At 34.1% G+C, this 18364-nt stretch overlaps 1 protein-coding gene across 3 annotated transcripts in view; it reads right to left on the reverse strand.

Annotated features, from left to right (window-relative positions):
* LOC101747129 (protein sickie) overlaps window positions 1–18364 on the reverse strand; it is a 209959-nt gene that overhangs the window by 78644 nt on the left and 112951 nt on the right. Inside the window, exons 2-3 of one of the 3 annotated variants that reach the window (XM_021349549.3) lie at window positions 15020–15202; window positions 2171–2277 (exon numbers count right to left, since the gene is read on the reverse strand). In XM_021349549.3, coding sequence (XP_021205224.1) covers window positions 2171–2277; window positions 15020–15111 — 199 coding nt within the window. In that variant the 5' untranslated portion in view covers window positions 15112–15202. The remainder of the gene's footprint in view (window positions 1–2170; window positions 2278–15019; window positions 15203–18364) is intronic. The other 2 variants (XM_038015827.2, XM_062672477.1) reach the window with 2 other exon arrangements.

An 18364-nucleotide genomic window follows, 5' to 3' on the forward strand; every position in this document is an offset into this window, starting at 1 on the left:
CTATCGGGAGGGCCTGAGCGGTCAGATCCTCCTTTATGTAGTCGATGTCGAGTTCTTTAGGGACTCCGCGTATCACTACGCGGAGCTCGCGGTCCTCCTGAAGAGCATAGGTGTGGAAACCTATGTAAGCACTGTACATACGCTAAGTAATTTCATTAGTTGATTGCATTTTATTTCAACGAAATCAAATACTGTAATTAGAATAATGAGGGCTTATAAAACCGTTTTTTCTATTTCGTTCTCCTTCCTCATAACAAAGCGACAATAAAATACATATTTTATTTCTGAATGAGGAATGTTTTGTTAATAAAATCGATATTGAACTCAACGACTTTTATAACATTTTAATTTTTTATTGTGTTCATGGATTATAAAAAAGATATTTTGTTTTAGTTTATTAAAATTATTTTAAACGTAGTAGTATATTATGGATACTTGATGTACATACATGTTGAATAAGTGACCATTTTTTACGAAAAGATCTGAAGACTGTAAGGAAAATTCTGGTTTAGAGTGACGACGGATAATATAATCTAATCAAAACAGAATATTATTATGTTCTTACCAGTATAAAGTTATACGTACAGAAACTCTCAATTAGAGAATTTACAGAAACGAGAAATATTTCACTTCATACATTCGTCCATAAAACGACGCAAGGTTTACAGTCATTTAATTAACATACGTGAATATGTTTTACCTCGTAAAAGTCCTATATAAAATTAATGAAAATTTCATTATAAACATAATTGACAGTAATAACATGGTTAAGATAACATTTGATGCGTTCGCGATCGAAGGGGTGTGACGCCCGGTGTACAAAGCGATGCGACCATCTCAGGATTCAAATTCTGCATATAGAATATCGTGTCCTCTCAATAAATACGTGCCTAAAACGTCTGAAGTAATTTCCAAGATTAAGGAATAACATCGCGTTCTCGTTATAAAGATTCACAAAATTATAAAGTAATATGTAATGAAATAGTAAGTAATAATTAATTATTATTGGTAGAACGTGTTGTGAGGTGAGGGGTAGGTATCATCTGTTCTATAACTGTGAAGGTAATGACGGCTTTTACCGATTAGACATAACGTCTTAAGGTGTGCTGAAAACGACATTATTCCAGTGAATTTTTTTTCCAATATAAAGTTTAAAAAAATACGAATTAACAGAGTATTTATAAACATTTTACGATTTGCATTCAACAAGAATACGGTAGAAACGTCAACGAGCTTAGACTTTCGCATTATAAGCTTACTGTAACTAGTTATTAATATTCCATTCGGGGCAAAGAACTTTCATTCACTATGGTACTTATAGTTCAGTACTTTTAAAGCAGGAAGCGTGTATTGTGTCTGCTAAGTGCATTTCTGACGATAACTTTTCAACAGTTTACCTCTCAATATTAAAACATATATTATGTATAACAACGTTATGAAAAATCGTTCCGAGTAATAAATAAGGAAGTTTAAGGATACACAATTGTTATTTATGTTTTTCAATTTGTTTACGACAGCGAATGTTTGTACTACGGGTATTAAGTTCGAAATGTGCTCTGATATTGTAACATCACTAGTGTCATCCAAATAATGAGTGATATAAATATATACATAATTGAATTTATATATAAAAATAAATTCAGTTTGTGTTTTAAAAATATAACGGTTGTTTTGTTGTACATTATTTTTTATTGTATATTTTATTGGTATTCAATTTTTTATTTCACTGTTAACTCATAAGATCGAAAATGGCGAATAACCAAAAAAAAAAAACAGTTACAATAGTGCTAAGAATAGACAAAAACAATTTTGCCTTTGCATATACATATATATAAATATAAACTCATTTATGTCCTATATTTATAGGCGGCTTACACTATGCTATATAGTGGTAGGACCTCTTGTAAGTCCACACGGGTAGGTACCACCACCCCGCCTATTTCTGCCGTGAAGCAGTAATGCGTTTCCGTTTGAAGGGTGGGGTAGCCGTTGTAACTATACTGAGACCTTAGAATTTATATCTCAAGGTGGGTGGCGCATTTACGTTGTACATGTCTATATGCTCCAGTAACCACTTAACACCAAGTGGGCTGTGAGCTCTTCCACCCGTCAAAGAAGAAAAAAACAGTTTGTATATTATTATAGCCTTTGGAAAATAAGATTTTTTTACCTGCATGCCCGGGAGTGGCTGGTAGTGGTCTTTTGTCGGGAGGCGCTCGACGTACCGCCGCCGCTGATGCCGGCAGAGGAATAGACGTCTGCAGCACCGATACTTGTCTATAACAAAACAAAAATCCATCACAATACCAGAATAAGACAATAATCTGCTTAATGTTTTATATGTTACACGAAACTCAATATTAACCGAACATACATCGTCTTCTCGCATTAAAAGTGTATAATCTCAAAACTTATAAATTTTACAGGAGTCTTTTAAAGGTTTAACATGTGATATTTTTAATTTTAATCGTCTTTGCAACAGTTGTTTTTACCAGTTACATTATGTCTTTTATGTAAGATAAAATTATGTATTAATTTTGTTAATAGTGGTCAAAACATAGGTAAACTAAAAAAAAAATCTAAAACTAAGCTACGCTCTTTTGACCGTATTTATGAGAAAAATACCGGTGATACCAAATGATTCCGCATATTAACTCAATTTCGAATATTTTTGGAAATTGTACACTTTTAATGCAAAAAGACTCAAATTAAAAAAATAAACCGACACCTATATTTCCGACTATTTTCAAGTAATTCGCTTAAAATAATTACTAACATTCTTCGATTATTTTTTAAGTTAATCGTTTTAATGGGCTTTCAAGCCTACTCACAATAGCCTTCAAGCTAAACTGGACGCTCTAACTGACATAAATTAATTCTAAATCATTAGTGAGAGAAAATAAGAAATATGTACAAAATATAGTGTAAGAAACAACTCCCTAACGTCGTGGTTATGTAAACTGTATTAATCTACCTCAGTTCTCGACGCGCCGCGGCCACAAGGATAATCGAATCAACTGGTTAATAACCCCGCTTGATAAGTGATCGCTTCTAATGCTTCACTGATTATTATTGATTGATTCTTCTTTATATAGTGGTAACATAATGTAAACGAGGAAATGAACTTTTTTAATATTAGCAGTTTTTTAAATTTACTTAAGCCTTAAAAAAGTTATTGAAAACTAACTGAAGGGACGTTCCTTGTCGCGTTTTGTTTAATTCAGTATATTACGATCGGTTTGAATTCTATTTGTAAGCAATATTTTAAATAAAATCATTTATATTAATTACTTCTTAAATGTACCTACATATAAATGGTATTTTGATTAGGTATACTTAATCCAAGAAAAGTATTGCTTTTCAAGATAATTTAAATAAAAAAAATTAAGAAAAATTAACAGATGTTATATCTACGTATCTCAAACGTGATATATATTTATAAATTTAAATCAAATTAAGTCTACTGACTAAAACTTTTACTACAATCAACTATTGTATTACAAAAATGTAATGGAAACATAGTACTCTCTAGTACCTTATATTACACTGTATTATTTATCCAGAGCCGGACTTCAGACACGATAAAGGTAATAAATAACGACACTTAGAGAAGGGTTGTTAAGGCTACATTGTCGGGTTAATGGATCCTCATACACCGAAGCAACACATAGGGATACTAATGACATGTGTAGTATTATAATACTAGCTGATTTTATTCAGTCCTATGTCTATTTATCTTGTTATGTATAATTGTTTTTACTGCTGGTAGGAAGTCTTGTGAGTCATTACGGGTATCCGCACCACCACCCTGCCTATTTCTGGCGTGAATCAGTAATGCATTTCGGTTTGAAGGGTGGGGCAGCCGTTTTACTGTAAAAACTGAGGCTTTAGAGCTCGTATTTCAAGATATGTGGCGACATTTACGTTGTAGATGTCTATGGGCTCCGGTAACTATTTAAAACATCAGGTGGACTTAAGCAATAAAAAAAATTAAAAATTAAGACGTACTACAACCAGTAAATTCGTCGGTTTTAATGTTTGTTGTGTATTCCAGTAAATCGCTAAAACAACCGGATTGACTATTAATTTCTTGGTTTTTTAATACCTAATTTTTTTTAAAGCTAGCGGCATCGTTATTGTATTTCTTTTACGGTAATTTTTTTTGTAATTAAATTATTGTTGTTTTTACAATTTTCCGGTATTTACTGTGATATATTTTATTTAATTTACTGATCATTTTTGTACAAAACGCTTAATTTGTAACATAGTTTATAACGCTTTTACCGATTTTTGTTTATTACTTAACGGTGTCAAGAAATACCTACTCCTAATAATTTTCTATTTAATGTTAAATATGTAAACAAATTATGGTCTCTTGACTAAACAGAGTAGGTATAGAAAAGAAATTTGCTTTTATAGATGCATTTCCACGATCACAGTTAACTGTATTGCTTAATGCTCTTCGACAATCTTGTTTGTGTTACTTGTGTCAACATATTTGCTTAGATAATGATATTAAGTGCAAAATTTTCTCGATATCAGATTCAATCACTAATATAACAATACATTTACTTATAACAAATTAAATATTTATGTTATACTAGCTGACCCGGCAGACTTCGTAGTGCCTCAATAAAATACCTAAACTTTTGTATAAAATAAACTTAAAACAAACAAAAGGAATCTGTCCGACGGGGGCCACAAGGAAAAACAAAATTGTTATTTTTAGTTAATTTCGAGTATTTTCATATTTATCTACCTTTTAAATCTTCTCTGGACTTCCACAAAATAATTCAAGACCAAAGTTAGCCAAATCAGTCCAGCCGTTCTCGAGTTTTAGCGAGACTAACGAACAGCAATTCATTTTTATTTATATAGATAATAATTTAACACTGTTTCTCTGATAAAAGAATGTGAACCCTATTTGTTTTTGTTGTGGTTGGAAAGTGTAGGAGAATAAATTGAACCTATAGATAGGATAAATAGCGCTCTCATCTAGACAGCTAGCTTCCAGTCGCGGTCGTGACTCACGTTTTTATTATAAACCTCCGTCTAAGAAGTTACTGTCTAAATATATAAATTGCTTATTGAAAGTTATAGCCGTGATAAAGTAAAACACCTCTATAACTTCATTGCAATAAAAGCTATAATATATTTTATGTTAAAATTCACCATAAATTTAACTTGATAAAATGTACACAAGCACTTTGATTAGCGTTCGACTAATTTATTAATACCTAACGCAATAATATTTCGATTAAGAGAAACTGAAAATAGCATTTGAAATTAACGGTCATCAGATATTCGCTACTCGCCGCTAGATGACGCCACTTCACTGTTCTAATATAATCTAATGAAGCGTGCAAGCACAAGTATATATATGTGCCGATGTTTGGCTCATTCGATTCTGCACCAATTACTCGAAATGTTAAACTGAATCTCTTCATTATTGTTAGTGAAAATGAAATGATTAATGAAAATACAAATGACTAGAATATTAACAAATATTATGAATGCTAGCTAGTTTTTATGCTTATCCAAGCAATAGAAAAGCGAGAGATGTTCTGCACTAACAATATTTAATGTTAGATCGATGTTTACAATTTTCATTACGTCGTAATATCATCATACATCGGAATTTCATAACATCTCCGATGGACGTTATCGATAGACTTAGATATCAGATGCTTTGTTTCGATCGCTGAAGATCGAATACCACATCATTAACGGAACACAATGAGGACGATATCTAAACAATGAACATCTGGTGCCTTCACCTTCGCCCGCTCATACCAATTGCACTCATGCATCACGCTTATGTAGAATGACATTATTACACTAAGGGTAAATTTTAAAAAATCGAAGAAAAATTTATCAACTTAGTATTAATGAGACCGTCAGTGCAAAAGTGGCCTAACCCACAATTTTTCATATTCGCGCTTATATATTGCAATTTATTTTAAACATAATAAATTTTGATGCAAAACCGGGCTATTCATAGTCTCACCCATAGAGAACAGATGGCTTTGTAAACATTATTTTTGCGCGTATTGTTTGTGCGTACGAAGCAGTGTAAAAGCAAATTCCAACCTCATTATCTCTATACTAACTATGATAAGCTTAAGACACTTTGCGCTGACTGCCTCATATATAGTACTAGTTAAGGTTACGCTGATGTAGCCTCTCAAGGCTCTCAGCTTAGGTAGGAAAAAAAAAGTAAGGATCCCTAATTTTTTTCAAAAAGATTATATATAGCCTATGTCACTCGGGTATAGTGTAGCTTCCAAACAGTGAAATAATATTTCAAATCGGTTCAGTAGTTTCAGAGCCTATTCAATACAAACAAACAAACAAACAAATCTTTCCTCTTTATAATATTAGTATAGAAGTAGATTATTTTCGATTTTCGCGACTCGTGAATATAACAAACTACTCTTATGGTCCAATCAGTGAGTGATCAGTGACCACGAAAATTAAAAAGTATTCTAAATGTCTGAAATAATATTATGTCAACAAAAAGTTTACGGTAAGCAACCGCTTGGCTATGCCCCATTGCTGACGATCTATGAGCGGTGATTTTGGACATCAGTACTTTAAAAACTGAGACATTAAAACTCATATCCCAAGGTGGGTAGCATTTACATTGTATATTACATAGGCTCCGGTAACAACTCAACACCAGGTGGGCCTTGAGGTCGTCCACCCATCTAAGCAATAAAAAAAAAGGTGCGTCGTATAATCTACTCGTCTGCTAAAATTGATCGAAGACAATCAAGATGCAATTATTTGGAACTGAAAATGGCCACTTTGTAAAAGTTCCTTACAGCATTTTATCTATACTAATATTATAAAGCTGAAGATTTTGTTTGTTTGAACGCGCTAATCTCAGGAACTACTAGTCTGATTTGAAAAATTCGTTCAGTGTCAGATAGCTCATTTATTGAGGAAGGCTATAGGCTAAGATCACTATAGCCACCACTAGGCTATAGGCTAACATCACGCTAAGACCAATAGGACCAATGGGACCAATAGGACCAATGGGACCAATAGGACCAATGGGACCAATAGGACCAATGGGACCAATAGGACCAATGGGACCAATAGGACCAATGTGACCAATGGGACCAATAGGACCAAGCGGAGCACCAATAAAGAATGTTTCAAAATCGGGGTATTTGTGCCTTTTGAGAGCTTATGCTATGTAGATATACGCCAAAGTAACTATTCCACGTGGGCAAAGTCGCGGGCAAAAGTTAGTTAATATAGCGTAGGTACCATGCATGAATGCATTAAAAATGGGATTGGTGTTTGCATTGTCATTGGAGTTCCAATAGGCATTTGGACACCAATAATATATATAACAAACCGATTAAATTAACGACCAATCACTATTTTTGTATAAATAAAACATAGCATTTGTATATTTTTTTAACACAAATGACTACACTATAATTGTTACGTTTTCTGTTATGACCTATACAACTGTAGTATTAGCTCACGAAGCCCGTGTGTACATAAACTCTCTCCAGGTCATTCAATCCCTTCTTGCAAAATAGCCGTCGGAGCACCGTGATACGTAAGGAGCGTTGACCTCTATGATGATCTAAATTTAGAAGGTATCCTATCTTAGTATCTTAAGGTAGCGTCAGAACGCTACTTCGACAATGTAACGCGATACGATAACACTCTTGTTGTGTCCGCCACTCTTTACTTATCCGACCCAGGTCATGGGCCAAAGCAAAGGTTTAACGACCGTCTGGTGTAGTGGTAAGTGACATGGTCACTACACAAGGGGGTCGCGGGTTCGAATCACGCGAGCCCGGCGAAAAAAAAAAAATAGTGGGTTGCGCATTTACCTCGTAGATGTCTAAGGGCTCTAGTAACCACTTAATTGTTGTGTCCGCCGCTCTTTACTTATCCGACCCAGTTCATGGGCCAAAGCAAAAGTGGGTGGCGCATTTACGTCGTAGATGTCTATGGGCTCCAGCAACCACTTAACATCAGGTGGGCTTTGAGCTCGTCCACCCATCTAAGCAATAAAAAAAAACCAAGCCGCCATTGCCCGAAACATGTCTTATGTCTTGTCGGATCCCCTGGATCCGTTCTATGTGCTTTTAGTTACTATCAAAGGGCAATTTGTATAAACTTATAGATAAACTAATAATAACACTAAGTATGGATCAATAAGTTCATTAGAATGTGAACAATAATCTCGATTACGAAACAGAATCATGACCGCACGACGCAGTCCTATTAATCCAAATGCTTTGCGAAATTGATACACGATATGCCTTGTATAGGTCACAAATGCTAAAACAATTTGTGCTGTAGCAACGGATAATTTTTTGCTCACTATATTTATATAGAATACACTTGTCACTTGGTTTTTTAGGCAAGAAACTCGATATAAATCGGTTGTTATTGGTAACTAAAATTGGTGAATCATGAACTTCTTTACATTTATTGTTGATTGACGAAATTTTATTAAATTGTTAAAATGGTCACTGAAACCCATATATGGTTTTTTTTTTAATTATGATTGAGTGATTACTGGTGTCCCGGAGGCCTTTCCAATTCCACCAGAACAAGTGGGCGAGCAAGGGCTCAGCCAGGAATGGTGGGATTTCAAAACAGCTACCCGAGCGCCCTCGAAGGAGATAAACAATTCAAGAATAGCTGCTTCACGAATAAGACATATAGCTACACCATAAAGTGATCGCTCACATTAAGATTATTCTGTCATAAGTCTGCCCTACTATTCAAGCCGGAACGTGTGACCTTTTACTGGCAGAAATGGTTTCCTGTCACCGCTTAGAATCAGGTAGGGCGAAAACTCATTCATCCATCAATTGAATCAAAAAACTATTTGAACCGATTAATTCTCTTATTCCGATTTTGAGTTCTGTAGTAAGGTAGTCTACCTATAAATGGCCTACCTCACACATCTATTTTTGCACCAAATGAATCATCCATCTCGATTTGACGGGTAGGATATACTTTATTCTCATGCTATTAAGTCTTGTGGGTGAGATTTCAAGGTTAATAGTGCTATTTGCATTGTGGTGTTCGCAAACTCCGGTAGCCACACTGCAAATCTAAAAATAAATCTAATGTACCTACTCTAATCTAACGTAATAAAATCGAAAAGTTAATCTAAAAATATCTATACATATTTACTACTTAGTACTGCTTTATCATACAATATAAAAGACAATTAGTGTACGTTACATGCAAAACCAAAGTCCTTCGTTAAACAAACACATACGGTATGTGTTATAACCGTGTGTAAATGTTTACCTTGCCCTAAACATTCCTATCTTTTTTGCACAACGGAATCAAAATTAATTGAAATTGGGGGCTTTATCTAAGGTATACCGGGAATACACACGATAAAGAATTAATCGGTGTGCAAATTAATGACAACGTGCTTGTTTGAAAAAAAAAAGTACGTGCGTACAAAATACACATGTCAGAAGTGAAACTTTTTTGGCGAACTAATTTATAAGTCTATTTATTTATAAAAATCTACAACTTTAGATTTCCGAGACTTAACGGAAGGGAAAAAGGAACATATGTTCCCGCCAAAAGTCTGTCAAATGTCAATCTCAAACCTCAGAGTTGACAGTCACATTATGTTTAGATTTCTAAATTGTAAATGACTAATATTTTGCCCAATGAATTGACTAATTTAATTTCATGCTATTTGATTAATGTTCCACATTCTTTTCATTTCATTTCAATTCCTATTAACATTTTTCACAAAATTATAAAATATTAGGCTGTATGGTATGATACATTTGCCTTTCCAGTTGGAAAAATACAACAACTACTACTACTGACATTTGACAAGTACTTAATTTCAATAATAGTTTGATGTCACTTCCGTTGCATACCTGCGCGACGTTCTGTAAAAATTTTACCCCCATGCGCCTAAAGAAGTTTCACTTCAATAACATATTATCTACAATGTTGCTTTAAATAAAAGCATTTAGAATTCGGGTCACAGAATTACTTACGTAAACAATTTCCCAAAGGTATCGAAATGCGATGGAAATTTCCAATTGCTTGGAAGCTGACAAAAAGGTGCCTTTGTGATAGAAAAATATCCAATGTACTTAAGTGAATCTAGAAACGACCACCCCGAGCTTCGCTTTATAAACCCCCTCATTAAGTACATCGAGTGGAATGGATGAGTAAAGCTGGACTTTGTATAATACCTATCCAAGTGAATGTGGTTATATTGAATTACAACCCGATAAAAGACGATTACAACAATAACTTGGGAAGATTACAACGTTAGAGAGAGAATTTTGTTATAAATATTTATCGACGCTTATAATTCGAACAAAAAGGTATATAATACTTGATTTGTACCTGGCTGTTGAGTGCGTTAAAATCGCCTATCATGTAGAGTGATTGTGCAGGCTTATAATAATAGGTGTCTTACCTATGAAGTTGCAGTTATACAATAGGTAGATACTGGCCATTTGAAACGTAATTTATGTATGGCTGGCAATAACTTCAATATTTGGAATTATAATTTCAAATTCAGTCACTTGTTTATTGATTAGTGTTTTGTTTTGACTACATTTGTTTCTTTTTCATCAATGAACACCATGAAAACACGAGTAGGTAATTATGGGATACGAGGTCCGTCGCGGTAGCAATGTCATACAACTCACAGCATTATGAACGTTTACGGAGTGAAAACTACATCAGATCGCACGAATCGTTAATTTTGTTGTCGACGTCGCCCAAAACACGTCATTGCGGATCCTCCCGATCCATTAACGGTGCTTTTAGGTACCACAAGCACCGGTCACCGTCCTCGTCGAACCCGTCGCTTGCGACCAAGGGCTCGACGAGTAAATTAACCTATAGACACAGCCCACTAAGTTCCTTGCCGGATCTTCTCAGTGGGTCGCGTTTCCAATCCGGTGGTAGATTTTGCAAAGCAATGCTCTTGCTTTAGGGTCTGTGTTAGCAACACCTCCGGTTTGGGCCTCGAGAGCTCACCTACTACACGCTAGGGCAACGTTGAAATAGCCTCCCAAGGCTATCAGCATAGGTAAGAAAAAAAAACGCACGAAATCACTCTTTTCCAGTGTGTACTTTTCATTCATAAAAAATGTTACATATTCATATTTGTGGTATATTAATATGCAAAATTAAATACAAGGTAATTATTTATGACATTATCTCTGTGTAATATGTATATATTATACTAGCGGCAAGCTCCGGCTCCGCTCGGGTCTTTAACAAAAATTTCAACGACGTTGTTTTATTTTTTTAAATAAAAGAACACTTATTGCGGCATAACTATAATAGTTAGACATAATAATATGCTGTCGCGACACTTTTTGTAAATAATAACGTGTTCTACAAAGTCGTGGTACATTATTTTATTCTATCATCAATAGTTTTTGCAGCGCACGCGATGTAAAGTATATTTTAGGTAATTGTTTTACACCTTGGGTTACATTATTGGAGTTTTAGTAAGGAGCCCTAATTTTTAAAAAAAAGATTATAGCCTATGTTACTCGGGAATAGTGTAGCTTCCAAACAGTGAAAGAATTTTTCAAATCGGTTCGGTAGTTTTGGAGCCTATTCAATAAATACAAACAAACAAACAAATCTTTCCTCTTTATAATATTAGTATAGAAGTATAGATAGAGAATATCGTTGCGAATCTTTAGACCAACCTATGACTGTTATTCTGCAGAAATAAGTATTTTCACATGTAAACTTACGACATAATATATTCGCAATGATTTATAGGTTCCTGTCGTTGTTCGCTTTTGTTCCATCATATTCTTAAAATAGCTAATAGTTTTGAATTTGTTGAAAACTGATTTAATTTTGTATTCATGACCATGTAATATTATGATGAGTAATTTACTAAATTTATGATGCAGAGCTTGTCCGAGCACTCCTTATAAAGCATTTAGAACTGGTATTGATTCAAATTGAATATCTCAAAATATATAATATCTATATATGTACATATATTTAGATCCGACACCTAGTGGAAAAGACCCAAGACAATATGGAAAGATTCACTGCAATTCAGTGGAATGCAATTTTACAAAGATGTCGAACAGACAACAGTGTCGGTGGCGACAGAGAGATATATGTATGTATACTTATATATGCTGATATGTACATAATGTACATATTTTAACTATCAATAAAAAACGAACTAACAATTTTGTTCTAAAATTGAGTTGTTAGTCTGACACTACCTTTGAAAGTATCAACATTTTCGAACGATTATATCCACCTCACATGGGATATTCAAGTTATCCATTGTTTACGCACCTCAAACATCTTTAGCTGCCGAGATCAAAGATAACCATTTCACTTTTACGATATCGATGAAACGTAAGCCGTAAAATATCAACTGTGCGTTGCCCCAGTCGCTGTATTTTTAGCTTTTCGATTTTGTAAGTTATTTAGCTACAGCGTGTAAACAATGCTTGCATTCATGCGCATGGTTCTTGAACTTAATACGTACTTAATAACGGTATCACTACCAATATTAGTAGTGGTGCTTTTTTTTGTTATTTACTTTTCTTCTTCTGTTTTTTTTTAATGCTTAGATGAGTGGACGAGCTCACAGTCTGAGAAGCCTGAGATGGTCGCATCGTTTTGTAGGTACACCGGGCGTCACACCCATTCGATCGCGAACGCTTCAAATGTTATATTAACAACGTTATTACTGTCAATTATCTTTGTAATGATTAAAATTGAAGTAGGACTTATACGAGATAAAACATATTCACGTATGTTAATTAAATAACTGTAAACTTGCCTCGTTTTATGGACGAAGGTATGAAGTGAAATATTTCTCGTTTCTTTACATTCGAAAATTGAGAGTTTTTTTTTATTGCTTAGATGGATGGACGAGCTCACAGCCCGCCTGCTGTTCAGTTGTTACTGGAGCCCATAGACATCTACAACGCAAATGTGCCACTAACCTTGAGATATAAGTTCTAAGGTATCAGTATAGTAACAACGGCTGCCCCACCCTTCAAACAGAAACACATTACTGCTTCACAGCTGAAATAGGCGGGGTGGTGGTACCTACCCGTACGGACTCACAAGAGGTCCTACCAGTAATAAAGTAATGTTAGAATTTCAAACGTTTATCTTTTTTAATGGCCTTAAAACTAATTACTTTTTTAACCCTTTGTATACCTTTGGATTTATACATTGCAAAATCACTTTTAAATTTCTTTATATAGTTTTGATCACAATTTTTAAATGATAGATATAACGTAAGCGAGTCATTTACAAAGTCCGGATAATTACGTAAAAATATAGGATGAAACAAAATTATGATTTCACCTTCAAGAGATTGCTCAATGCGGCTGGTTGATGCTAAACATTGTGAACAAAGAATTATTGTTAACCCGTGAAATGAAACAAATTTTCAACTCCATAAAATAGACTTGAATTCTACAGATGCTTCTGTAAATAAAGATGCCCTATTGTTTGTAATTCATATAGAAAATTTTATAATTACATGACGATAAATAAATACTTCCTCCGCTTTGATTCACTGATATTTTAACTCAATTAAAATTGTTTGCTATTGGAACCATTATCCTGCCGATTTCTGGGGTCAAGCAGTAATACGTTGTGGTTTGAAGGGTGGGTCAACCGTAATACGATACAATTGACTTGGGCCTTAACTGTCAAGGGGTGCTTTTTTATTGCTTAGATGTGTAGACGATTTCACAGCCCACCTGATGTTAAGTGATTACTGGAGTCCATAGACATCTATAACGTAAATGTGCCACCCACCTTGAGATATAAGTTCTAACATCTCAGTATAATTTCAACGGCTGCCCCACCCTTCAAACCGAAACGCATTACTGATTCACGGCAGAAATAAGCAGGGCGGTGGTACCTACCCGCGCGAAATTACAAGAGGTCCTACCACCAGTAATTACGCAAATTATAATTTTGCAGGTTTGATTTTTATTACACGATGTTATTCCTTCACCGTGGAAGTAATTGTGTTAGCAGACATGTTGTGACGTCAATGGGTAAAGGTAACCGCGTAACATCAGGTAGCTCGTGAGCTCGTTCATCTGTCTATACCAGGGGTGACCAACCGAAAAATCGCGATTGACCGATCGTGGCTCTTGGTTCAGTCGATCGTGGCTAGACAAAAAACATAAATATGTACATAGAACCGACTGCGCAACGTAATCACCAATTGCTGCATCATCTTCATCTTGTATTATTTGTTAATGACCATTACGTGAAATTGTTTATCCTCTTTTCCACACAATAGTTCTCTTTTATTATACTCGTATAATTTTAGGTTTATTTTATTATTTTTAATAAAAGAAAATATACTACCTATTTGTGTACTGGTAGTACATTGTTTCATTAAATTTCAAGGTATGTAATTGGTAGATCGCTATTTCGTCAGTAGACAGTAGATCTTTGTTCTAATCAAGCTGACCACCCCCGGTAGTATACGGTAAAAATAAAATAGTAATAAAAAATAAAAAATAGTTTAAAAAAACTAAAAAAAAATACGCTTTAGATTAAAAAAACGATTTTATTGTAAAAAAAAGCGTGGGGTGCATGGTATCAGTAGTTATAAATATTTTATGAACATATATGAGTAGAAGGGTTTATTTTGATAATATCCTGAAAAGCACCCCACGTTTTTTTACAATAAAAACATTTTTTCTTTATTAAAATTTATTTTCTATTAAGTTGGATTTTCTATAAAAGCGTATTTTTTATTTTTTTTAAACTAATATTTCTTTTTCATTTTTTAGTTGAATTACAATTTTTTAAATATTTTTTAAAATACTTATTGAATTGCCATTGGTCCTTAATAAGTACGCCAAATTTCGAGTTAATACGACGTTTTGAAGTGGCTCAAAATCATGTTCAAAGATTTCGTTACATACTATAACATACATACGTCTGAAGCGTATTAAAAAGTCCGAAAATTACAAAACAGCTCCGTAATTTTGTTCATTTCTTTACCTACCTCCTGACTTCAGGTGACGTCGGTAAACTTCTACATTTTCTACTCTTGCTGTTTTGGCGGTGATGACCCTGTCCAGAGTTGGTGTTGCCCATGTTTCAATTGTATCACTTCTTATATTGCAACCATTTTAATATACCTAATCACAGTTTCTAATTTTGTTATCATTACTGCACTATAATGATTCTAAAAGGAGTTGTGGTGTTACGGCGCGACTTTTTTTAATCTACCCACTGCTTTAGACTGTACGTTTTTAGATATAGGGTAAATTTTTAATAAAATGCCAAACTTAACACAAAAGAAAATCGATTTTGACAAAATTAAATGAGAATATCCTCAATGTAGTCGAAGTCAATTTGATATGCATATTTAAAGTTAAATCAAAAACGATTGGTCAGACCATGTTAAAATTTTAATGACAATGACGACAAACACCGGATTTCGAATAAAAGAAGAATCATTAAAAACAGTACACATAGAAAACTGAGTATTTTTAAAACCACTTATTTTTTGAAGTTGGTTAAAAAATGAAATTGTTAAACACTAGTTACGGTAGCATGAGTTTTTTTTTTAAATCGTCGATCAATCTTGACTGAAACTACAGTTTGGTTAAATCTAAAGAGATTTGAATTTTCATAATACGCTCAACATTGTAGTACCAACGTTCTATTGCCATTTACAGAACCGATTCGCGTAAATGCCAATGCACCAGGCTTCGGGCGTTGCAAGAATTTTAAGGGTCGGTACGGTTTGACCGCGAGGCAGTAACTAAGTGACCAGTTCGTGAATACCTTGCGGTCAATCCCGACGAAATACCGCATTCATTTCATAAGATTCATTCAGCAGATAGCTCGAAGCAAATCCTAATTAATTACGATAAGAATCAAAACGTGTTCAACGTTAATTCAGTTTATTTACAACCTTGCAGAGAACATATAGGTAAATCTGGGACAAGTCCAAACACTGTCTAGTTTTCTTTAATAATTGGTAAACAACTATGTGTGACTATTGTGACTATACTGAGACCTTAGAACTTATATCTCAAGGTGTGTGGCGCATTTACGTTGTAGATGTCTATGGGCTTCGGTAACCACTTAACACCAGGTGGGCTGTGAGCTCGTCCACACGTCCTAGCAACAACATAAAAAAAAACAACAACAACAACAAAAACCAGCCATTTATCTAATAGACTATATAGAAGGGCCCAATCATTATTTATTGTTGTCTGAAGGAGAAGTAAGGACAATGGAGAAAAAGTAATTACGAGTCTCGTGTCATCGCAGTTCAAAGTTTATTGACCTTTACATTGTATCTCCTGTAATACAAATGCGTATGACGTAAAACCTAAATGGCGTTTTTAAAGTTCAAATAAAATTAGATACCTAAGCTGGTTCTAGTATTATCGATATTAGAAGCACAAAGATCGTATATACTTTCCAATAAAATCGCTTCTATACGACTGTGTATATCTTGGAATGGACCTCTGTATGTAATAATAAATAACTTTAGCTTCAATATTCAAAAGCCTTATCGAGTCATCGCATCTATGTATAGAATCAATTAGAACCAATTTTAACTAATTCGAATCTGTACAGATTAAAAATCGAAAATACAGATAAACAAACTTAGGCCTCTATAGTGGCGAATTGAATAACACAATTACTATACATAAGGAATGGCAGTCGTGTTTTAAATAGTGCAATAAATTTTGTGACTAATTAAACTTTATTAGTACACTGCGAGTAAATGAAAACTGAATCAATTTACTCGTAAAATGTAACAAATGTGTTGGAATTGCATTATCGGAATTATCGCAGCGTGCGCACTGCTGTATAGGCCACTGGACTCTACTGGACTGTGAAGCTTTGTGGACCGACGCTTACACGATAACATTGTCTATAAATTTCATTTACAATTCACGATTTAGAGCAACAACGAATTCAATTTAAGTAAGTTCAGTTAAGTAAGTTAAGTAAGTTTCAGTTTAAGTATTTTCATCGGTTTTCGAGAGCCGTCGACATAATATTATTATTATTATTATTATTATTATTAATTCTTTATTTCAGTTTTGTTTTTTAAAACCATAACATTTTGTTAGTAGTAATTACTTATATCTATGTTAGTGACTTAAAAAATCTAACACATAACTCTCATTATATATATACATTTTATACCATTACATTTTTTATTTTATTTTTTTCTCCTTCCAAGTGCCTACTGCAAAGGCTATTGATCAGCAGTCCCTCGATCTTGCTCGATATGATTCTCAAAAGACTGTTGCCATGAACTAATTTCATGTTTTAATCTTCGCGTATTTTATTAGCATTATTTCCGATGTTCAATGACGGAGTCGTCCGTGACTATGACAGCTGTAAAGTATTCGGACGGTCGGAATAATGACAATGAAAGGCGCGAAATTCAAAAAGAGAATAAAAGTGGTTTTCATTATGAAGTTGAATAGTTAGTATTTTTCAAGACCATAATCACGTTTTTTTGCATATTGTCCTCGCAAGAATTTTTTTTTTCTTTATTTTTTTTAGTTTTTAAAAGAAGAAAAAAAAACATTTCTTGCGAGGAATAATAAAAATAATAACAATAAGAAAAATCGATCGAGATATGAAAAATCTTATCTTACCCCTTACCCTTATATAATAATAGGAAGATGTACTTTTTAATATAGACGGAAATACTAATACGTGGCAAATTTGAACAGCTTCAGCGCTCAGCCCAGCCTTTAGAAATAGCAACGTGAATACCTTCGCCCACTTAAAACATTTATTTTGTCATTTTATTTATTGGCGGTATAGTGTATTGTAAGCCAGCACAGGTAGATATCACTCTGCTATCCAAATTTATTCGTTGTTTTTTGACTCTAACTTTTTTTTTTTTTTTTTCGTTGGTTGCCTAAGTGGCTACGGTTGAGGTCACGGCCTCAACCTAAAAAAATTTGCTAACACTAGCTGCAAGAGCAGTACTGAGAAGATCCGGTGAGAAACTCAGTGGGTATCTACTTTTGCACCGAAGCAATCTTACATTTCAGTTTGAAAGGTTTTGATTTGAACTCTCGAACTCATATCCTAAGATGGGTAGCGGTTATCAATTTACGCTCCTTATGGGCTCCGATAACTACTTAATATATGGTCGACCGTGAGATAAGTCAAAATATCTGTTACAGCGAAATAATAGGATTAGACGTAAACCATATTGCAAGAGTGCTCTGTACAAACACCATAGACGACAATTAATTATTATTCGTTCGGGTTCTCAAAACTTTATACTTATAAATAATAGCCCACAGCCCACTGAGTTTCTCGCCGGATTTTCTCAGTGGGTCGCGTTTCCGATCCG

Source organism: Bombyx mori, chromosome 15 (assembly GCF_030269925.1).
Source record: "Bombyx mori chromosome 15, ASM3026992v2".
NCBI classification, from domain to species: domain Eukaryota; kingdom Metazoa; phylum Arthropoda; class Insecta; order Lepidoptera; family Bombycidae; genus Bombyx; species Bombyx mori.